The 21,064-nt window shown below is 36.6% G+C and overlaps 2 protein-coding genes across 2 annotated transcripts; both read left to right on the top strand.

Annotated features, from left to right (window-relative positions):
- Positions 1–1,335, top strand: LOC309717057 (C-type lectin lectoxin-Phi1-like). Its single transcript, XM_082551304.1, has 4 exons — positions 1–319; positions 406–566; positions 682–794; positions 890–1,335. Exons 1-4 carry the CDS (start codon positions 85–87, stop codon positions 1,017–1,019), a joined length of 639 nt encoding a protein of 212 aa, XP_082407430.1. The 5' UTR covers positions 1–84; the 3' UTR covers positions 1,020–1,335.
- A 3,665-nt stretch (positions 1,336–5,000) lies between these two features.
- LOC309717061 (uncharacterized protein) lies at positions 5,001–10,527 on the top strand. Its single transcript, XM_082551310.1, has 7 exons — positions 5,001–5,239; positions 5,609–5,683; positions 8,002–8,127; positions 8,841–9,215; positions 9,302–9,465; positions 9,593–9,705; positions 9,818–10,527. The coding sequence occupies exons 1-7, from the start codon at positions 5,173–5,175 to the stop codon at positions 9,942–9,944; spliced, it is 1,047 nt and encodes a 348-aa protein (XP_082407436.1). The 5' UTR covers positions 5,001–5,172; the 3' UTR covers positions 9,945–10,527.
- The last annotated feature ends 10,537 nt before the right edge of the window (positions 10,528–21,064 follow it).

Below are 21,064 nucleotides of genomic sequence, written 5' to 3'. Positions count from 1 at the left end.
AATCATAACCTGACAAAACTCAACAACCAACTCAGCTCAGACAATGAAGACTTGAAGAGGAACCAAACCAAGCTCACACTCCAGATGAACAACCTGACTCAAGTCTTTAATGTCTTAGATAAAGAGGTGACAAACCTGACAAAAGAAAACCAGAAACTTAAAGGGAAAAATGAGGAGCTGAAGACTCAGAATAAGGACCTGGAGGCAGAGAAGAAAAACCTAACAGAACAAACGCAACAGATGACGACACCATGGGATGAGCTCAATGTTAGTCGAGCTCAGTGGAGCATTGATGCCTACTGTCCCCGAGAAAATAACAGTATGTTCCAATTACATTACCTACAATAATACCAAATTTAACAGCAATATGCAGTGATGTTTATTAATTGATCTCCATCTTTGCAGACAGAAAGTGTAACGCTTGTCAGAAGGGCTGGGAATTAAATTCCAGCTGCTATGCAACTAATAATGCTGACCAAGGTGAATGGAAAACCTGGGAAGAAGCTCGAAAAGACTGCAGAGGAAAGATTTCAGATTTGGCTGTTGCAATTAACGAAGAAGAAATGGTAATGACAGCACAGAGAGACTCTTTATTACAGACTTAGTTAAATAGATCTGAACTCAGTCAGCGGTTTAAGCAAAGTATTTAAATATCTCTGATCATTTTCCCTCTGTTTTCAGAAAATTATTCGTGAAAAGAGTTGGCAAAATAATGAAAACAAAGGATACTGGATTGGCCTGAGAGTTGAAGATGGGAAATGGAAGTGGCTGGATGGAAGGAATCTGACTAATAAGTAAGAGACAATTAAAATATTTGCCAAATTTGGAATAAATTAGTTACAATGTACAAGTGTCCATCAACCTTGAGCAAATTTGTTACTTTCCTCAGCTCCTGGATCGACCAGTCATCTCCTTCTGATGGTCACTGTGCAATCTCTCTCCAAAACCAAGGATTTAAATCAGTCAGCTGTGATGAGAAGAACCAATGGATCTGCAAGAAGAAAGCTTTGTCTGTTTGAATGCTGAAAAGTAAATACTTCAGAAGACTACTGGATATTCAGAAACTACTATATTAATATTGATGTTAATATCAATAAAAAAAATATTAATGTAATTTATAAATAGAATATTAAAATGTGAAGACTGATTTATGATTTTTGTATAGTTTTAATGCCAAGACAATCTTGCGGGTCCTTGTTTTCAGTTACCGTCTGTAACCTTGTTAAAATGTGCTTAATTCCTAAAATTAATTCTGAAAAACGAGTTGACGTTTTACCGAAGCACATCTGATCTATTAAAAGCCTGGAGGTTATAAATAAATGGTTTAACATGTGACCCATCTGCAATTGAGCAGGTAACAACCCAGAACCAAAGAACCAAGGTCACCCACAGTAATAACAGACACAAGCATTGATTCAATAAATGTCCTCACATCTAACCAAACACAATATCATACCTCTCACTGTATCATACACATGCCTGTATGTGTAGACTAGGCTCAAGAAAGTGAGATAGGATGGGAATAATGGAAATTCTTTTCAAACATAAAATCATAGAAAAAATATTGTTTATTGAGGTGCATGTGAATTTACTATGTTTTTTATAGAAAAAAAGAGCAGTCACCTCCAGTGTCTAATTTAATCTCTCCAAAAGTTGATTCTGTTCATCTGGACTTATTCTGTTCATCTCGACAAATTTAATCTAATCTAATCTAATTCCTTGAGTTATAGCTTTATAAATTTTTTTCTTCCATTGCAGTGTTTGTTTTTGCAGCTGACAAAACAGCAGCAACTGAACATGTTAACATGTGAATTCAATTAATGCTAAGAGGAATTAAAGCACTTTTGAAAGCATACGAGGGTCCAAACCAGTTAAGGTAGATGAGTGATTCCAAAAAGTGTGGGCCGGGGCCCCCTGGTGGGCTTCCAAAGTACTGCAGATGGGCCACAGTAAAAAAAGAAATTCAGTTTGAAATAACTCACAAGCATGTACAGTTATAGATTTATATACATTTATTTATTTATGTAAAAGTAAATTAAAACTGCTAATATCAGGTGTTTGGTTTATGATGTTACTCATTATTCTGACCTAAATTTAATGTTCTTTCATTGAAGTTTGTGTGATATGGCTAGATAACATTAACAACTGATAACCAACAGCCTGTGTTGTTTATGTTTTTGAATAAACTTTTCAGGAAAATACATCACTTTCTTTCTTTTGATTAGAATGAAGATTTAAGATTTGGGTGGGCTGCTGGTATTTATGGTTTTTAAGTGGGCTGCACTAGGTTTAGGTTTGGTTTGCTGCTGGCATCTTGAGATCTTAAGTGACTTGATTATTGGTTGCAACCTGCCCCTTTCTATTGTGGAAAACAAGAATTTTCTGCACTTTCTGACAGTAGTTGACAGAAAATACAGTCCGGTATGTTGCAGAACAATTACATCAAAAACAGAGAACCTCGCTGCTGAGAGACGTTCAATGTTAAAAACTCAGTTGAGTGAGACCGATCATGTTTCAGTCACTGTGGACATTTAGTCAGACCGAAGGATGAGGGGTTTCCTTGGTATCACTGTGCACTGGATACAGAAAGAGACAGAGAGGATGCAGCGGAAATCCAAACTGCTGGCCTTTGACCACTGCAAAGGATTACACACTGGTGAAAGAATCTGTGAGAAATTTGAAGCTATATGTGATGAATACAACATCAAAGATAAACAAGACTAAATTATTAGTGACAATGCTGCCAATATGTGGAGAGCATTCACTGTGTGCTTCCCCACTGAGCAAGCTGAGGAACATGATGATGACGGTGATCATCTTGATGATCCAGAGCTCTGGCACGATTTAACCTTTGGAAGATCAGGAAACAGTAGGTGCTGCTATGGCAAAGACACAGTGCCTGCAGTGTTTTGCACGCACACACTTCAGCTGGTGGTGAGAGATGGTTTGTCAGAGACCAAAGTGGCATCTCCTTCACTTTCAAAGTTATCTAAGCTCAGCTCTCTACTGCACACAAGCACAACATTCAAATATGTTTTTGAAGGTGAACAGAAAGGGATCCCTGCTGCTGTAATCACAAAATGGAATTTAACACTGAGACAAGTAAATGCAGCTCTCCAATGTGAACATCTAAAACTCTGCGCTGTTCTTGAAATGGCTGGGCACAAGGAGTTATTATTCACAACACGAGAGTGGAACCTGTTGAAGGAGATGGTGGACATCTTGAAGCCTTTTGGAGACGCAACAGATTTGACACAAAGTGGGAAACTAGTCACGATCAGTGTTGTTGTTCCATCCGTGCTGTCCCTCAATCACCACCTTGAGAAACTGAAGCCTCAAGTCTGTTTCCTGAGTGGTCTGGTCAGGAGTCTCCAAGCATCTTTGAACAAAAGATTTCTTGGACTCTTTATCAGTGTGCGAATGGCTAGAGCAGAAGATGGGATCACTGCCCCCTTTTCAGATCCAGTGTACCTTAAAGTAGCTGCTTTGGATCCAGCATTTTCTCTGTTGTGGGTGGAACACCATGTGTTGGGCAGTTGTGACATAAAGACAGAGGTGACACAAAAAGCTAAAGGTAAAGATTGAATACAGTGTATATTTTTTTCTGTATTTTTTTGTCTAAAATTGTAAGAAAGGCTCTTTTGCTGTTGTTAATTTGTTTTGCCAGATCTGATTCTGCAAGATGCTGCAGATCCTGCAAAGTCAGAGAAACCTGTGACTCCTGGTGAGGAACATCAAGAGGACTGTGAAGATGGAGGACTCTTTGCTGCTTACTGTAAGAGGCAGAAGAAAGATGTGGGGAAGAGTCCAGCTCTACAGCTAAGTCACTACCTGGATATTGCTGATGGACAGAACGTCCCCTTGTTCTGGGCAATGAACATGCAGACTCTTCCTTCTCTGTTTCATGTGGCCACCAGAGTTTTGGCAGTACCTGCATGTAGTGCTCCTGTGGAGCGAGTTTTCAGCTATGGTGGCATCATTCTATGGCCTCATCGTGCACAAATGACTGACAGACTTTTGGCCAATTTGGTCTTTTGCAAATGCAGTGCAGAATAGTTAACTGAAATAACTTAAAGTGCACATTCTTGTTCATCGTTCATTTACATATATATATTTATATATATATATACATATATAATGTTTTTGTTTTTTTCCTCTGTCACTCACACATGGACACATACAAACACACATGTTCACACCTGTGACAGACTAGATGAGAGAGAGAGGCTAAGCTAAGCACACTGCACTAAATTTACTGCGATGGTTCATTGTTTTGTAAATAAGGAAATTGCAGCACTTTTTTTTTCAACAGGAAGTTCTGCTGTTGCATTTTTCACTGAATGTTTATTCTGTGAATTTGTAATTTAGAGGAAGACTATTCTTGCAGCAACGTTTAATTGAGCTGTACATTATAAAGGTGCAACTTCAGAATTAGTTTGTGCATATTTTGTAAGTTCACTTGTTTCATCAGGTGTTGAGATAAATACAGATTTAAAAAAGAACACATGGTCTATTATTTACATTTAACATATAACTGCAACATTGTTTAAAAAAAGACTTGAAAGGACTTGAAATTCAAAGTTTAGGACTTGGGACTTGACTTGAAAGTAGTCTGTCTTGACTTAAGACTCTGACTTGCCTGACTTTACTTGAGACTTGACTCGTGACTTGATGATATAGACTTGAGACTTACTTGAGACTTGCAAAACAATGACTTGGTCCCACCTCTACACCATCTACAAGAAACCATAATTAGGCTGATGCCAAAGACCCTAACCCTTGGGCCAAACTACAGATAGAAACATATAGTCTATGGGCCAAGTTGGAAAAAAAACTCCTAAAAAACAGCACTGAGGGACAATAAATTGAATTATTTTGCTTCACAGTTTATAGTAAATTAACATTTAAAGTCTAATGTACACACTAGCCATCTGTTCACAACATATTCACCGCTCACAGTAATAGTATTATCCTTTCATCACACTGTAAAGTGTTTGAGGTTCTTCCAGCCAGACATGTATGCAAATTACATTCAAAGCCAAAAGCAGAAGTTGGTGTTAGAAACAGACTCGGGGGGGAAAAAACAGCTTCTCTCATTTATGCCCTGTGGTTCAAATACAATACTCTTCTCTGTCTACGAGTCACAAAAAACCAAACAGAAAGACTGTAAGGATGGCAGAGGACGAGGTTAACTACTCATCAGTTGTATTTAAACCTAACCAACAACAAAAATCAGAAGGTAAGTTAAGCCTTTCAAATGCACTGTGTAAAGAAAAAGAGATTCATAAACTCAGAGTACTTGTGTAGTCTTTTCAGTATAATGGATGTGAAGACACACACTATTATTTTCACTTCCTGTTTAAGCAACCTGCACCGAAGAATACAATGTGACCAAAAAATGAAAAAAGATTTCAGAAGAATGTAATGAAGCATATTTAAAGGTTTTTAAGGCAGTTGATCCTTTCTTCCTCTTAGGCAATAGTTATAAGACAGGGGGGAAAACATGGATTAAAGATACTGTAATATTAAGTCCAAATAATGAAATGAGCATTAGAATGTCCTGTTATTTGATAACTTGTGATTACTAATTCATTTTTAAACCTTTCAGTTAAAAGGGAAGAAACAGTGTATGATGAAGTAAAGGTGGAAAATAAGGCAACAGAACAAACTCCTGTCACAAATGGTGAGTAGTCAAATGAAAAACATGAAAGCATTTCTTCATTTTTCCCCGCCTGGTTATTTTGCCATCAGAATTGTTGTCTAAAGGCCAAGAAAGATGCCCAATGGATTCACTCTACCAAGTGGACCATCCCGGCCTTGCCATATTGGTCCATTTGATTGACCTTTGTTTTTATTGTTTATTTATTTTATTTTCAGTTGTTACATATGGGACAGACATGACTGGGGGAAAGGAAAGGGAGAAAGAAAGAGAGGGAGGGAGGGAAAGAAAAACAGCGGGGATGAGGAACGGTGAAAAATGGCACAAAAAAAAAGTTAGGGGGGCAAAAAAAAAAAAAAAAAAAAAAAAAAAAAAAAAAATATATATATATATATATATATACATATATATATATATATATATATATATGTATATATATATATATATATATATATATATATATATACATACATATATATATATATATATATATATATATATATATATGTATGTATATGTATGTATGTGTATATGTATGTATATATATATATATATGTATGTATATATATGTATGTGTATATGTATGTATATATATATATATATATATATGTATGTATATATATATATGTATATGTGTATGTATATATATATATATATATATATATATATATATATATATATATATATATATATATATCACCTGGATCACCTGTTGAGAAAAAAAAAGAGAAAACAAGCAAAAAAGAGAGCAAGATAATAAACAACATCATTGCAATAATCTATGTGTATATAACAGTAAATACTAAATATTGAATATTATTGTGCAGCACGTAAGATCAACAACGCACAGTGTGCTTTGAGGTAGCAGCCAAAAAAGGGTGTAGTTTACATCCGTGAGCACCTGTGTGTACACCTGTGAGCATGGGCGTGCTTGTATTCAAAAGGTTCCTTCATGTAACCCTCTGCTAGAGGGTGTGGGGAGCCATAGCCCCGTCCTCCAGGGCACGAAGCAGGTATGGAGGAGATCCAGGCTCCAGACATCCAGAGACCCCCAGAGCACAAGAGACCAAGGAAGACCAACAGAGGGGCAACCGTGCCACTCTCCCAGAAAGAGCTGAGGAGAGCCCCAGATGAGGGATCACCAGCAGCCGGGGAGCAGAAGCCAGAGGGGGTTGCAGTGACGTGCCCGTGAGCTCCGCCGGCAGCAAGCTGTGCCAGAGTGACCGAGCACCCCACCCCCCGAAGTGGCCCGACCGAGCCACAGGCACCAGGCCCCGACAAGAAGCCACCGGGAGTGAGGTGCATACCTGAGCGCCCAGCCCCGAACACCGAGAACCACCAATACACCAATGTCTGAGGGCATCAGCCACTGGCAGGGGAAGTGGTGGGGGGAGATAGTCCTCCATACCTTGGAGGGCTTGAGATGCTGCAGTATGCAAAAAAAGTTTAATTAGAACAGAAGAGAAAATACTTTAAGCAGCAACAAAATATACAGTTTGTTACATCCTGAGAAAAAAGTAAAACATCTGAACCTTAACCCATGCATTTAACTTGTTGAAAACTAAACTTGAGACAGAAAGGCCCACAAACAAACAGCAACTGAAATCTGCTGCAGTAAAGGCCTGAAAGGCCATTTAAAATGAGGAAACAGCACGTGGCGATGTTAGCTGTGATGTGATGTTGTGGTGTCAGTTATTTAATTTGTCCAATTACTTTTAAACTTGGGTCAAAAATGCTTGTTATGGAAAATGTAACAATAACCTGCAACACACCCAGTGCCATTGCAATGTGGAGAGAGCATCCCAGTGAAACACTAGGACCATCTCTGAATTGTGGCCACCGCCCTTACATCTTATATACAGAGACACAGACAAAGAACATTCCACAAACTCTTCCATGTTGGCCCCTCTCACAGGGGGGCTATACCTTCTCTCTCACAGAGAGAATTATGACCTTGTTTTCAGCTTGGCCGTCACCTAAGGATATACATCCCTGATAAGGAGGAGTCCCACTATCTGTTTAACATCTCCCATTACAATGGCCTCACTGTGTTAACATTCCACATGCATGCAAACTGGTGACAGGAGTGCTCTTACTATGGTAAAGTGATAAAGTGATATTATAACTAATGTGATATGTTAAAATATGTGAGTAATACATGAGAAAAGAAATTTGCCTCCACATGCTTTAGTTCCTCAAATTGTTATGCAATCTTTTTGTTCAACCCACTGATTAAAGCTGGAAGTCTGCACATCAACTGCATCTGGGTTGTTTCATTTAAAATTCACTGTGATAATGTACAGAAAAAAATTTTGGACTTAACTGCATTTCTATCTGTTTAGCCCCTGCAGAATTCTTGTCCGACAAGAAATCAAACAGCAGATGTCGCCACTATCAGCAGTTGGCTTGTTGTTTGGGCACACTTTGTATAATTTTGGTGTTGGGCATCATAGCAGTCAGTGTCTATCGTAAGTATGAAAACATTCATGCATTAACTCAGTCTTAGACATAAATAACAGCACTTTAGATGAATTATATTGGTCACAAGAAAATGTTGTTAAACAATGTTTAACAACATTTTGTTCAGGAAACAAGACTAATTTCTTGATTAATATATTTTTGACGATTTAAAAAATACTTGTGATTTTTCAGTTTTAACTTTTTCTTTTTAGATGCAAATTCCCCCCAAAAATATGCAAACCAAGAAATGATCCCAAACAAAGCAGTTGATGCAATTTTACATTGTAAATATTCTATAATAACATTGAATACAGTGGTTTTAATGTGATACACAAGGAAACATAACAGTAGTCATTAGGGCAGTCCTTATGCTGTGACTGCTGACACAACCAGTCTGCAGCTACATTACCAAAAGAATCCCCAACAAAAATGCACTTTTATACTTTTAATAACATTTTCATAAAATTAGAACCTCTATTGCATTGTGGGAATTTTCATCTCCTTTACCCATTAAGGAAATATTAGACCAATTATAGAATTGTGGGTTTCATATTAAAAGATTTTGTCATAAAATTTAAGAAAAAAAAAGGTAGCTAGTAAAATTTTTTTTTATTAGAACAGAAGAGAAAATACTTTAAGCAGTGGTAAAATTATAAAAACAAAATGTGAAAATGAAAACTGCATCATTACCATGTCTTGAAAGCTAATTTAAATTTCACAGATGTCACATCAATTCATGAGATTGATGAAACTGAGCTGAACCAACTGAAAGAAAACCAAACAACTTTAAACGCTGTCAATCGTAACCTGACAAATCTCAATGACAAACTCAGCTCAGACAATGAAGACTTGAAGAGGAACCAAACCAAGCTCACACTCCAGATGAACAACCTGACTCAAGTCATCACTGTCTTAGAGAAAAATGTGACAAACCTGACTGCAGAAAACCGGAACCTTAGCAGGAAAAATGAGGAGTTGGAGGCAGAGAAGAAAAACCTAACAGAAGAAATACAACAGATGATGACACCATGGATTGAGCTCAATGTTAGTCGAGCTCAGTGGAGCATTGATGTCTACTGTCCCAAAGAAAATAGCAGTATGTTCCAAATATATCATGTACAAAAATACCAAATTTAACAGAAATATGCACTGATGTTTATTAACTGAGCTCTATCCTTGCAGAACGAACATGTAAGCCTTGTCAGAAGGGATGGGATCATGTTGAGTCCAGCTGCTATGCAGTTAATAATCCTGACAGTGCTGGATGGAAAACCTGGCAAGAAGCTAAAGAAAACTGCAGAGGAAAGATTTCAGATTTACCTGTTGTTATTAATGAAGAAGAAAAGGTACTGAGAAAACTGTGGGACACTTTATGACAGACTTCATGAAAATAAAAATGTAATTTCTTTAGATTGAAAGCTTTCTTAGAGCAAATTGTCTAAATATCTCTGACAACTTTCTCTTTGTCCTCAGAAAACTGTCAATGAAAAGAGTTGGAAATATGATGTAAACAAAGGATACTGGATTGGTCTGACAGTTGAAGATGGGATATGGAAGTGGCTGGATGGAAGGAATCTGACTGATAGGTAAGACACACTTTGAATCAATAGAAATTTCAAGTATTTCCCAAATCTGTGATAAATCAATTACAGTGTACCAGTGTCCATCAGCCTTGAGCAGATTTGTTGTTTTCCTCAGCTCCTGGATCAACCAGCCTCCTTCTGATGGTCACTGTGCAATCTCTGTCCACAACCAAGGATTTAAATCATTGAGCTGTGCTGAGAAGAACCGATGGATCTGCAAAAAGAAAGCTTTGTCTGTTTGAATACTGCAGTAAAACTTCAGAGGACTTTTGGATAGTCTCAGTCTCAAAATATAATATTAATGATGATAATAACTGGTCAACAGAGGGCACTGCATTACTTCAGATCAAACAGTTGTTCCCTGAAGTATCTGCACTGAGATTTTTTCATGTTGCAATGATAGTTATTGTTAAGCTATGTTATATTAATGACAAATGTTTTAGTCAAGCCAAGAACAACACTGTTCAAACTACTGTAACATGTAGAAGAAGGACAGCTGGCCTCTACATTTGGACTTTGTTAATCAGTCACAGAGCAGCAGAGAAGAACAGGAAGTTCAGCTTATAATTGAAGTCTCATGTTGTGTATTTTGCATATTGTTATCATATCAGCTTGACTTTTTTTAGTGTTGTTAGTAAAGTTTTGATTTTATTCATTTACATTGATTGAAATGAAATTATGGATCCATCCTGCTTTGTATCACCAGCTCAGCCTGGTGGTGGTGCTGTAAGGGTTTGGGGGGTATTTTCTTGGCACACTTTGGGTCATTTATGCCAACTGAGCATAAATAAAAATGGCACAATCCACCTGTGTATTATTGTTGAACATGTCCATCTCTTCATACCCACAATTCTTTTGGCTGATTCCAGCCAGATAAAACACTATGTGAGTTCACTATAGTCAAACTGCCTCCACAGTCACCAGATTTCAGTCCAGTATCAACCTTTCAAAAAGATTTTGAAAATATGTTTTTTAATCAATTTTTGATTTAAGCATTTATTCATGGATGACTAATTCATTTTGAAATATCTATTTATAAATGGTGTTTTTATTCTAAATTAAATTATTTAAAAAAATAACTTACTTTATTAATATTTAAACAAATAGAATAATTTAAAACCCATTCATAAATGAATTTACAGATGCACATTATATTACACAATATTATTATTTAGCACAGGAGTCTTTATTTCTCTTGTGGTCCTACATAAAAATAGCACAAAGTATGTGGAAGTAGTCAAAGGCCAAAAAATGTGTGGAGCACAATTTCATGAATGCTAGCTTGAATTTACATTTAAATGCTGTGTAACATTCACACAATAATGTTCCTGTTTCTCTTTATTATTCTAGTTGCTTCTGCATGTTTTTGTGGCTTTTAACCGCTTCCACATACTTTGTGCTAATTTCATGAAGGACCACATCGAAATAAAGAATCCTGCGCTTTACAGCATTAACACAACTAAATCTAAAGTTGACTAAGCTGACTAAAGTTATCATGTTTTTAATGGTGAGAGCTGCTCCACATGGTTTAAAAAGTGTCTTATTTGCCTTGACACATCTATTCTCTTCCCCACAAGCGTCAACATTTTGTGATTTTTTTTTCATGAAAAACAGGGAGCATGGGAGTTGGTTTCCTTATTTTGAGGCTTAGTTTGAACTTAAGCAGGTTGTCTTGACTCTATATACATATCTAAATGCAATGAGTTGATGCCTTGTGGTTGGCTCATTAGTTCTGTGTGGTGTGGGGAATTCACATCATGGATTTCCAGCTGGCAAATCTGCAGCAAGTGTAAGATGTTATCATAATAAAAATAATCTCAGGAATATTTCTTGGACCTTGTTGAAGAATTAAGGGAGTTATAAAGGCAAAGCCAATGTCATCTCAGGACAAGCATTAATAATAATAATAATAATAATAATAATAAATTTTATTTATGAGCGCCTTTCAAGTCACCCAAGGACACTTTACAATAGGATAAAACACTTAGTAAAACAATGGCAGAATAAGAACAATAAAATAAAGCACAAGATAAAATGAATAAACAGTGGATTCACAGTGAATATGCAGATTTGAACAGATGAGTTTTGAGTTGGGATTTAAACTGGGGGAGAGAACCAATATTTCTTATTTCAGGGGGCAGAGAATTCCACAGCCTGGGAGCAGAGCAGCTGAAAGCTCTGCTTCCCATGGTGGTGAGGCGGAAGGAAGGTACAGTAAGCTGGACAGAAGAAGAATAACGAAGTGAACGGGCAGAACAAGTGGTGGTTAACAGGTCAGAAAGGTAAGAAGGAGCGAGGTTATGAAGGGCCTTGAAGGTGAGCAGAAGAAGTTTGAAAATTATCCGGAATTTCACAGGGAGCCAGTGAAGTTCCTGAAGAACAGGGGTGATGTGCTGGTAGGAGGGGGTTCTGGTGATAATGCGAGCAGCAGAGTTCTGAACCAGTTGAAGCTTATGGAGGGATTTTTGGGGGAGACCATGCAGAAGAGAATTGCAGTAGTCAATACGGGAGGTAACAAGACTATGTACAAGAATGGACGTAGACTGGGTGGAAAGAGAAGGAAGCAATCTGTTAATGTTACGTAGATGGAAGTAGGCAGAACGAGTGAGGTTATTGATGTGTGATTTATAAGAATGTGTACTGTCTAGGATGACACCAAGGCTCTTAACCTGAGGAGAAGGGAGAACTGTGGAGTTATCGATGGTGAGTGAGAAATGGTTTGCCTTCAAAAGGTTGGATTTGGTGCCAATAAGGAGGATCTCAGTTTTATCCTCATTGAGCTTTAGAAAATTAGAGGTAAACCAGGATTTTAACTCGGATAGACATTCTGTAAGGGAAGAAGGTGGGAGGGAGGAATCAGGTTTGCAAGAGAGATATAACTGGGTGTCATCAGCAAAACAGTGAAACTGAAGATCAAATTTGCGGAAGATGGTACCTAGAGGGAGGATGTATATTATAAAGAGGAGAGGGCCTAAAACTGAGCCTTGGGGTACACCAGAGGTGACGGGGAATAGACGAGAGCGGAATGATCTTAGTTGAATAAACTGGGAACGGTCGAGGAGATATGATTGAAACCAGGCGAGGGGTGTGTCAGAGATGCCGAGAGAGGAAAGTCTGCTTAGAAGGACAGAGTGAGAAATGGTGTCAAAGGCTGAGCTCAGATCTAAAAGGACGAGAATGGTGAGAAGACCAGAGTCAGCTCCGATTAAGAGATCGTTAGTGACTTTAAGTAGAGCAGTTTCGGTACTGTGACATGAGCGAAAACCAGATTGAAATCTCTCATAGATGTTATTATTAACCAGGTGTAAATGAAGTTGAGCTGCAACCACTTTTTCGAGTATCTTAGAAATGAAGGGTAGATTGGAAATCGGACGGAGGTTGTTAAAGTTGTTAGGATCTAAAGAAGGTTTTTTCAGTATAGGAGTGACTAGAGCAGTCTTCAATAAGGAGGGAACGATACCGGTGGTGAGAGAAGAGTGAATGATAGCACAGATGAGTGGGAGTAAAGAAGAGAGGCAGGATTTCACAAGCCCCGTGGGCATGGGGTCAAGATGACATGTGGCAGGTTTTGATTTACATATTAACTCGGAAATATCAGATAAATCAGGAAGATGAAAAGTGGAAAACGGCTCAAAAAGGAGAAAAGGTTCTGGAGAGGGCGTAGACACAACATTTGATCTGAGTTGCTGGTGGATGTTATCGATTTTCGTAGTCCAGAACAGCATCAAGGAGTTGCATGTTTCAGAGGAATAGAAGTGCGGTGGTAAAGCGTTGGGGGGTAGAATTAGTTTGTTGAAAACTGAAAACAGAGTCCTAGCATTACCCTCATAAGAACTGATAATACCAGAGTAGAAGCTTTGTTTGGCCTTGTTAATGGAGTCTTTATACTGAAGTACATGGTATTTATAGATTTCTGAATCAACAGTTAAACCAGATTTCTTATATTTACGCTCTAGCTGCCGAGCTTTGGCCTTCAGAGCTCGGAGGTCAGAGGTAAACCAGGGAGCAGAGCGAGTGAAGGAAACAGAGTGGGTTTTTACAGGAGCCAGAGAATCAAGGACAGTGCGTAGACAATTATTATAATATAACAACAAATCATCAGGAGTAGAATAGAAGTCCGGAATCTGAACATTGTCCAAACTGGTAGTGAGAATGTCCATATCAATGTTCTTGATGTTGCGGAACGAGATGAGACGGGTTGGCTTGGTAGAAGAGCAGCAGAGAGTGAGGTTAAATGAAAGGAGGAAGTGGTCAGTTATGGGGATTTCAGTAGCAGAAAGATTCGAGGGAGTAAGACCAGAACAGCAGACCAAAGTCCAGGGTGTGTCCTTTAGAGTGAGTGGGGAAGTCGATAAATTGTTTAAATTCAGAGCCTTCGAGACAGGAGGAAAAGTGTCCAGTGAGTGTATATTAGACACGCAATGCGTGTCTAATAAAGTGTCCAGTGAGTGTATATGTCAAAAACAGAGGTTAGTTAGAAGAGACAGAGTTACACTGGTGAATCAGCAGTTTATTATCATGCTCTGTGGTATTTCTCAGTGTACAAGTCACAAAAAACTCAGCAGCAGGGCAGTAACTACGGCAGAGGAGAAGGTCATATTAAGAACTAACAAACAAACACAATCAGCAGTTAAGCTAAGCTTTTCAAATGCAGTGTATCAAAAAAGATTTTCTAAAACTCAGGGCTATTGATGTGAATCAAAGTCTGCATCTCTATGTGATTACTGTTTCAAGTCATGTTGGTTTAGGTGATGTTTTCTTCAGTAATAGTAAAGAGTAAAAAAAGACTGTAAGCAAATCCAGTGGGTCAGATACTGAGATATGTGCTGCCACATCAAAGGCAAACTTTCCCTGTACAATCTAAGGCAAAGTTCCAGAGAAAAAATACATTTTTAAAAAGAGCTATGATGTCTGAACGTACATTTAAGATGCTGAATTCTGTCAACATTGAGCAAAAACATTTTGTTCATTCAGAATGACCCAAAGTCTACGAAAATTGTGGTTGTTTGAAAACTGCTTAACTCCAATTACCCTTCAAACTCTCAGTAAAACAGGACAAGGAAGCTGCACGTGAAGAAATGAAGGTTGAAAATGAAGCAACTCAACAAACTCCTGATACAAATGGTGAGTTTAAAAAAACGACAACAACAAAAATCAAACAAAATCACTCTGTGTTAACACAACTGGAAGGAGGGATGGGAATCGAGAGCTGGTTTCCAGTAGTCCAATTCCCTGGGATTGTTAGTCTGCCTGCCCATCAATCACACTTATTGGTTGTTCTTCTGCTCTCAATGCGATCAGCTGATATTACTTTGTGCATCGTATGAAAAGCATGAGATCCACAATTATTGGAGTTTATTCAGATCGTGGGCCTTGTATTTCAAAGCCCACCGTGCTACAATGACACACATTCTCACTGATATTTTGATACACCTGCCATTTCCTACACCAAGTCATTATTTCATGCCAACACCTTTATTTTGTGAAAGACAGGTTAGATTTGTAAATCTAAAATTAAAGCTCTCAAGTTGACCCAAGCAATTTAAACCTCCAAAATTAATGTTAAAACATTTTATTTTGATTAAGGAAACACAGTTCTTCAATACGAAACATGACAAAATTCTCTCTCCAAGAAAGAAAGAAAGAAAGAAAGACTGAATAACTGACTGACTGCCTGCCTGCCTGCCTGGGCCTTTATCCAGAAGAACATGAAATTAGGATAAACATTGAGGGCAAAGCAGAACACAAGATGAAAGGAAATCATAATATAATTAAGATACAATGAACAATCTTGTCTTGATGCATGCTCAATCAGGAAATCCAAAAAACTTGATTCTGTTCATCTGGACGTCGCGTTTTCATTGAGAAAAACCTTTCATTGTGACTTCTTCATTCTCAGCTGAATGCAGGTTTCTCCAACTTAAAAAACACTGCATTTGCATAATGACTGAAACTAGCACCACTGACTACAATATGCATATTGTAATGAACACTGACCAGTGATAATTGATGAAACCATGGTCAGACATGCAGTCAGCTGAGACAGATCGGGAGACATTGTAGCAAAGACTCCTGTAATACTTTAGTTTCCTTCTTCAAGCTGACAACAGCAGGAAAGATCTTTGTTAAAACAGCATTTATAACTTTTAATTGACTGGCGTTCGTGCATCAAGGTGTTGCACTAATGTGTTTACTACTTTGAGGAAACTGAAGTAATACGGAATTCTGTCTATAATCAGATCTGCCTCCAACATTATGTTTAATTGAATATTATAAGCTCTTGACATAGATTTTTCATAAAACACTTTTGAATAAATTACCAGATATCAGTCATATTTTTGTTCATCTCTGTTCTTGGACTTTGTAAAGCAATTCTTACCAAAGGCCGTTTGTGGACAGAGTATTTAAAATAGAAATGTACCCATGAAAAGGAATTAAATGTTTAAAACTGTGTAACCTTTGACTGAAAATAAATAAAAATATTATACAATGGAATACAAGTTTTGACTATGTTTCTGAATTTTAGGGCTTTTCAAACAACATTTTTTAAGATGTAATATCTCCCACAAAGATACAAAACAGAAATGACAAAAGCTGTCATTGACCCTGAGTTTTTTGTCTGAGTTTGGAGTTTTTGTGTTTACATTTTTGTCTTTTTCTGTATATATAGTGTTCTGAGTTTTGGGGGTCTGTATTACATTTAACAAGGTTTAGCCTTAGTTTTGCCTTCAGGTTTTCTGATTTAGTTTTCTTTGTGATTATAGATTTGTTCCAAAGTTAAATCATTTCTTTCTGCCTCCAATATGCATTTTGTGGTTGTACATAAAAAAACAATGCTTAAATAATAAGGGATCTTTGACACATTTCATTGTATTCTAAAGAAAACTATGAATAATTTTGGTTGTTGAAATAACCTCTTCTTTTTTTCTTTTTTTTTTTTTGTCAGATAAGAAGTCGTCTTGTAATAAATCTTTTCCATCATTAGCAACATGCTGGGGAATTCTGTTACTAATTATGGTCCTTCGACTCTACTGTGAGTATAACTTTAAAACTACACTTTGGTCTGACGTGTGTAAGGGCAAAGTAGTGTGATGATTTATATTTGATTGTGTTTTTGTAATAGTTATTTTTGCACTAATTTACAAGAAACATGTAAATATATTCAAACCACTTAAAAAAATACAACTAACTGCTGTTGTTTGTAACCTTATAGTCTCCACAGTTTTAGAAAAACAGATCGCAAACTTTACTGAAGAGACACAGATGCTCAAAAAGAAAAATGAGGAGCTGGAGACAGAAAAGAAAAACCTAACAGAAATAATACAACAGATGACGACACAATGGATTGATCTCAATGTTAGTCGAGCTCAGTGGAGCATTGATGCCTACTGTCCCAAAGAAAAAAACAGTATGTTCCAAATATATTTGTACAAAAATACCAAATGTAATATAAATATGCAGTGATGCTTATTAATTGATCTCTATCCTTGCAGACCGAGAGTGTAAAATTTGTCAGGCTGGCTTGCTTTCCTTCCAGTCAGGCTGCTATGCAATTGATGATCCTCAAGCTTCTGAGAAGCAGAAAACCTGGAAAGGTGCTCGAGATGACTGTATAGGAAAGATTTCAGATTTGGCTGTTGTGAATAATGAAACAGAAAAGGTAATGAGAAACCAGCGGGACTCTAAATCTAATCTAAAAATAATTTGTGCCACAATGTTTTAGGAAAAATATTTATTATATATATATATTTATTGATATGATATGTGATCTATTTAATATCTCTGAAAACTTTCTTTCTATTCTCAGAGTTATATCAGTGACAACAGCTGGGATAGTTCAGGAAACAATGGATACTGGATTGGTCTGAGAGTCAAAGATGGGAACTGGAAGTGGGTGGATGGAAGGAATCTGACTAACAGGTAAGAGACACCTTGAATCAAAAATAATTTTAAATATTTTTGAAAATTCTGGATAAATTAATTATGTCTTATTTTATGTCAATATTGATTCCCCTTCATCAAACCTGTGATTTTTCTTAGTGCCTGGATCCCAGGGTCTCCTACTGATGGTCAGTGTGCAATCTCTGTCACAAATCAAGGATTTAAGTCAGTGAGCTGTAGTGAGCAGAACCGATGGATCTGCAAGAAAAAAGCCTTAACTCTTTGAATACTGCAGTACAACGTCACATGACTCCTGGATGTTCTGAAAATATAATATTAATAATGATGTTCATATCAGTAAAAATATAAGTAAATATATAAATATATTGAAATATGAAGACTGCTTTATGATTTTTGTATATTTAAAAAAAAACATGCCATTAAAAGTATTTTAATTTTACTTAGAAAGAAAAAAGGAAGTAAATTAACCTGTTTTTGAAATCAAATAATTGCCATATTGTTACTGACTTTCTCTTGTTAACAAACGTTTTAAACAAAAGTTGTAGCTAAAACAACACTTTCCAAACTGCTGTAACATGATGAGGAAGAAAGAGAGCTGGCCTCTATATTTGGACTGTCAGCATCAGCCACAGAGCAGCAGAGAAGAACAGGAAGTTCAGCTCATATAAGTTTTATGTTTTGTATTTTATACATATTCTTTGTCAAATCAAGTCCAGTTTTTCAACATTGTTGTTATATTGTATTTGGTGGGGGTTTTAATAATTTTTGTTTTCTTTCAGTTTTACATTTTCCAAATTAGATTCAATTACTTTTCAGTGGCTCTATATTTTAATTGCTAACACATTCAATTGGAGGTTCACTGGTTTCCTGCAGGAGATGCAAAATAATACTAGCAAATCAAACACACAACCCTTGTGAGAAGGGAGCAGCTGAAAGTAACACACAGATTCAGGTACTTTCAGAGAAAAGTTATTAACTTGAGTTTAGTTTCTATCAGGCTCAATACTAATTTTAGTTAAACTATAACACGGTAATAGTGTAGCACAGGGCAATATCTAAGAAGCTCAGAATGGTTATTGGAAATGTTTGCTCTGCATAAATGAGTACATCCATAATTTTTCTTACAAGGTCTGAAAATAAGTTGTTAAACAAAGTTTTTAGTTTAGATGCATGGTAGTTTGCTTACTCATTAATCCCAAGACAATCTTGTAGGTCCTTGTTTTGAGTTGTCGTCTGTAACCTTGTTAAGATGCGCTTAATTCCTAAAATTCACTTTGAAAAATGATTTGAAATTTTACTGAAGTACATCGGATCTATTGAAAGAATGGAGGATATAAATAAATGGTTTAACATGTGACTCGTATACATTTGAGCAGGTAACAAGCCCGAACCAAAGAACCAAGGTCACCTACAGTAATAACAGACACAAGTGTTGATTCAGTAAATGCCCTGACATCTATATCACTATAATCACTAAACACTATATCATACCTCTCACTATTATACACATACCTGTATGTGTAGACTAAGCACATAAAAGTGAGAGGTGATGGGAATAATTCATCAAAAGCTTTTTTTTCATCCAAAACATGATCTAAAATGGAAATTCTTTTGAAACATTAAACATATTGCTTATTGAGGTGCATGTGTATGTTATTATAAACGTGTTTTACTTTTTTTTTTAAAAAAAGCAGTCACCTCAAGTGTCTAATTTAATCTAATTCCTTGCATCAAAGCTTCATGAATTCTTTTCTTCCATTGCGATGTTTGTTTTTACAGCTGACAAACCAGCAGCAACTGTGCGATGTTAACATATGAGTTCATTAATGCTAAGAGGAATTAAAGCACTTTTGAAAGCATAAGAGGGTCCAAACCAGTTAAGATGTAGATGAGTGATTCCCAAAGTGTAGGCTGGGGCCCCCTGGTGGGCTTCCAAAGTACTGCAGATGGGCCACAGTAAAAGCAGAAATTCAGTTTGAAATAATTCACAAGCATGTACAGTTACATATTTGTATACATTTGTTTATTTATGTAAACGTAAATTAAAACTGCTAATATCACATATTTAGTTTATGATATTACTCATTATTCTGACCTAAATTTAATGCTCTTTCATTGAAGTTTGAGTGATATGGCCGGATAACATTAACAACTGATAACCAACAGGTGGTGTTGTTTATGTTTTTGAATAAACATTTTATGAAAATACATCACTTTCTTTCTTTCTTTCTTTTTACTAGAATGAAGATTTACGATTTGTTGTAGAGAACAGCTGTAGAGTTTTATGATCAGCTGTTTTGCAGCGGCGATACCAAACACAAGTACAGTACACTGTGTTTAAATGCCCTCAGAGGCAGTAGGTCAGCAGTGCCTGTTGGCGTAGGAAGTGCTTTCAGTATTTTTAGGAAGAACGATTCTTCTTGTTCTTCCTTCATCACTGCTGTAGTGTATCGGAACCACAACCATGTTGACCAGTGTGACGATAAAACAACATGTGCAGTGGAGGGATAGTGGCTCTATTGGACAGATAATTTTAATTATGGAGCTGCCAGGCAACAGTAAATAAGGAAGAACATGCAGAGGATTGGTGCATAGTATAGTACATTGTAGTTTAAGCTGGAATAGTAATTAGGTTTAGGTTTGCTAAAATAATCCTGGATAAAAAAAAAAAAGTAGTTTACACATCCTCCTATGTTTATAATAGTTTCTATTGTGTGTCTGATCAATGTTTGTTCCTCCGTACTTACCATCTGTTCGACTTCCTTTACTGTCTTTCATGCAGTGCATGCTGAAACAAGCTTGAGCACCCACATACGTGCAAAGAGACTGAAAAAGATATTGACAAATCGTTACATTAAAAAGGAAAATTGTGTGTTTGTTTTAAGGGTCTTCAGTCATGGCAAGAAAAAAAATGTCAATACCAAAAAAACAACAGCTGAGGAAAGGTGAACTAGCAGCCGAAGAACAAGCTGCAGATTAACTTTGTGGGTTAAAACTGCTAATAATCTGTCCTGTCACACCAACTCAGCATTGTTTCTTCTAACACAGCGATCAACAAACTTCTCTATCATGTTTAAAATTAGTTAAAAATGCTGTTTCACAATTTAAAAATACGCAAATGTTCCTTTATTTTGTAAGCATCACATTTTTCATAATGATTAATGTTTTTTGAACCACAACATGAAAAAGTATGATGAGACTTACAAAGAAATACAGTACATATAACAGTCATACATGTATTTGAAATTTCATCTTTGTGTCATGTTTATTCCAGTCTCATGTAAGGAAACCTTAAACCATGAAGATTTCTATTTTACAGCTTTTCTATTTAAAGTGTATAATTTAATTTACTTTTATGGCAAATTTAACTCACCAAGCTGCTTTTTGTATGTGAAAGAGAGTTGGTAAGTAGAAGAGTTCATACTTGAGTAATTGTGAAGTAAAGGTTTAGAAAGTCTGA

This window comes from Aulonocara stuartgranti (assembly GCF_965226115.1).
Source record: "Aulonocara stuartgranti genome assembly, chromosome: 11".
NCBI classification, from domain to species: domain Eukaryota; kingdom Metazoa; phylum Chordata; class Actinopteri; order Cichliformes; family Cichlidae; genus Aulonocara; species Aulonocara stuartgranti.
Note: the sequence above shows the minus strand (reverse complement) of the source record. Positions and strands in the feature narration are given on the sequence as shown.

What these genes read in the sequence shown, in the direction of transcription:
- LOC309717061 (XM_082551310.1), top strand. Translation starts at nt 5,173, where the DNA reads ATGGCAGAGGACGAGGTTAACTACTCATCAGTTGTATTTAAACCTAAC. An exon ending in CATAGCAGTCAGTGTCTATC is followed by an intron (nt 8,128 to 8,840) that starts GTAAGTATGAAA and finishes TAAATTTCACAG; the next exon opens with ATGTCACATCAATTCATGAG. An exon ending in GGAAGGAATCTGACTGATAG is followed by an intron (nt 9,706 to 9,817) that starts GTAAGACACACT and finishes TGTTTTCCTCAG; the next exon opens with CTCCTGGATCAACCAGCCTC.
- LOC309717057 (XM_082551304.1), top strand. Translation starts at nt 85, where the DNA reads ATGAACAACCTGACTCAAGTCTTTAATGTCTTAGATAAAGAGGTGACA. An exon ending in CAATTAACGAAGAAGAAATG is followed by an intron (nt 567 to 681) that starts GTAATGACAGCA and finishes CTCTGTTTTCAG; the next exon opens with AAAATTATTCGTGAAAAGAG. An exon ending in GGAAGGAATCTGACTAATAA is followed by an intron (nt 795 to 889) that starts GTAAGAGACAAT and finishes TACTTTCCTCAG; the next exon opens with CTCCTGGATCGACCAGTCAT.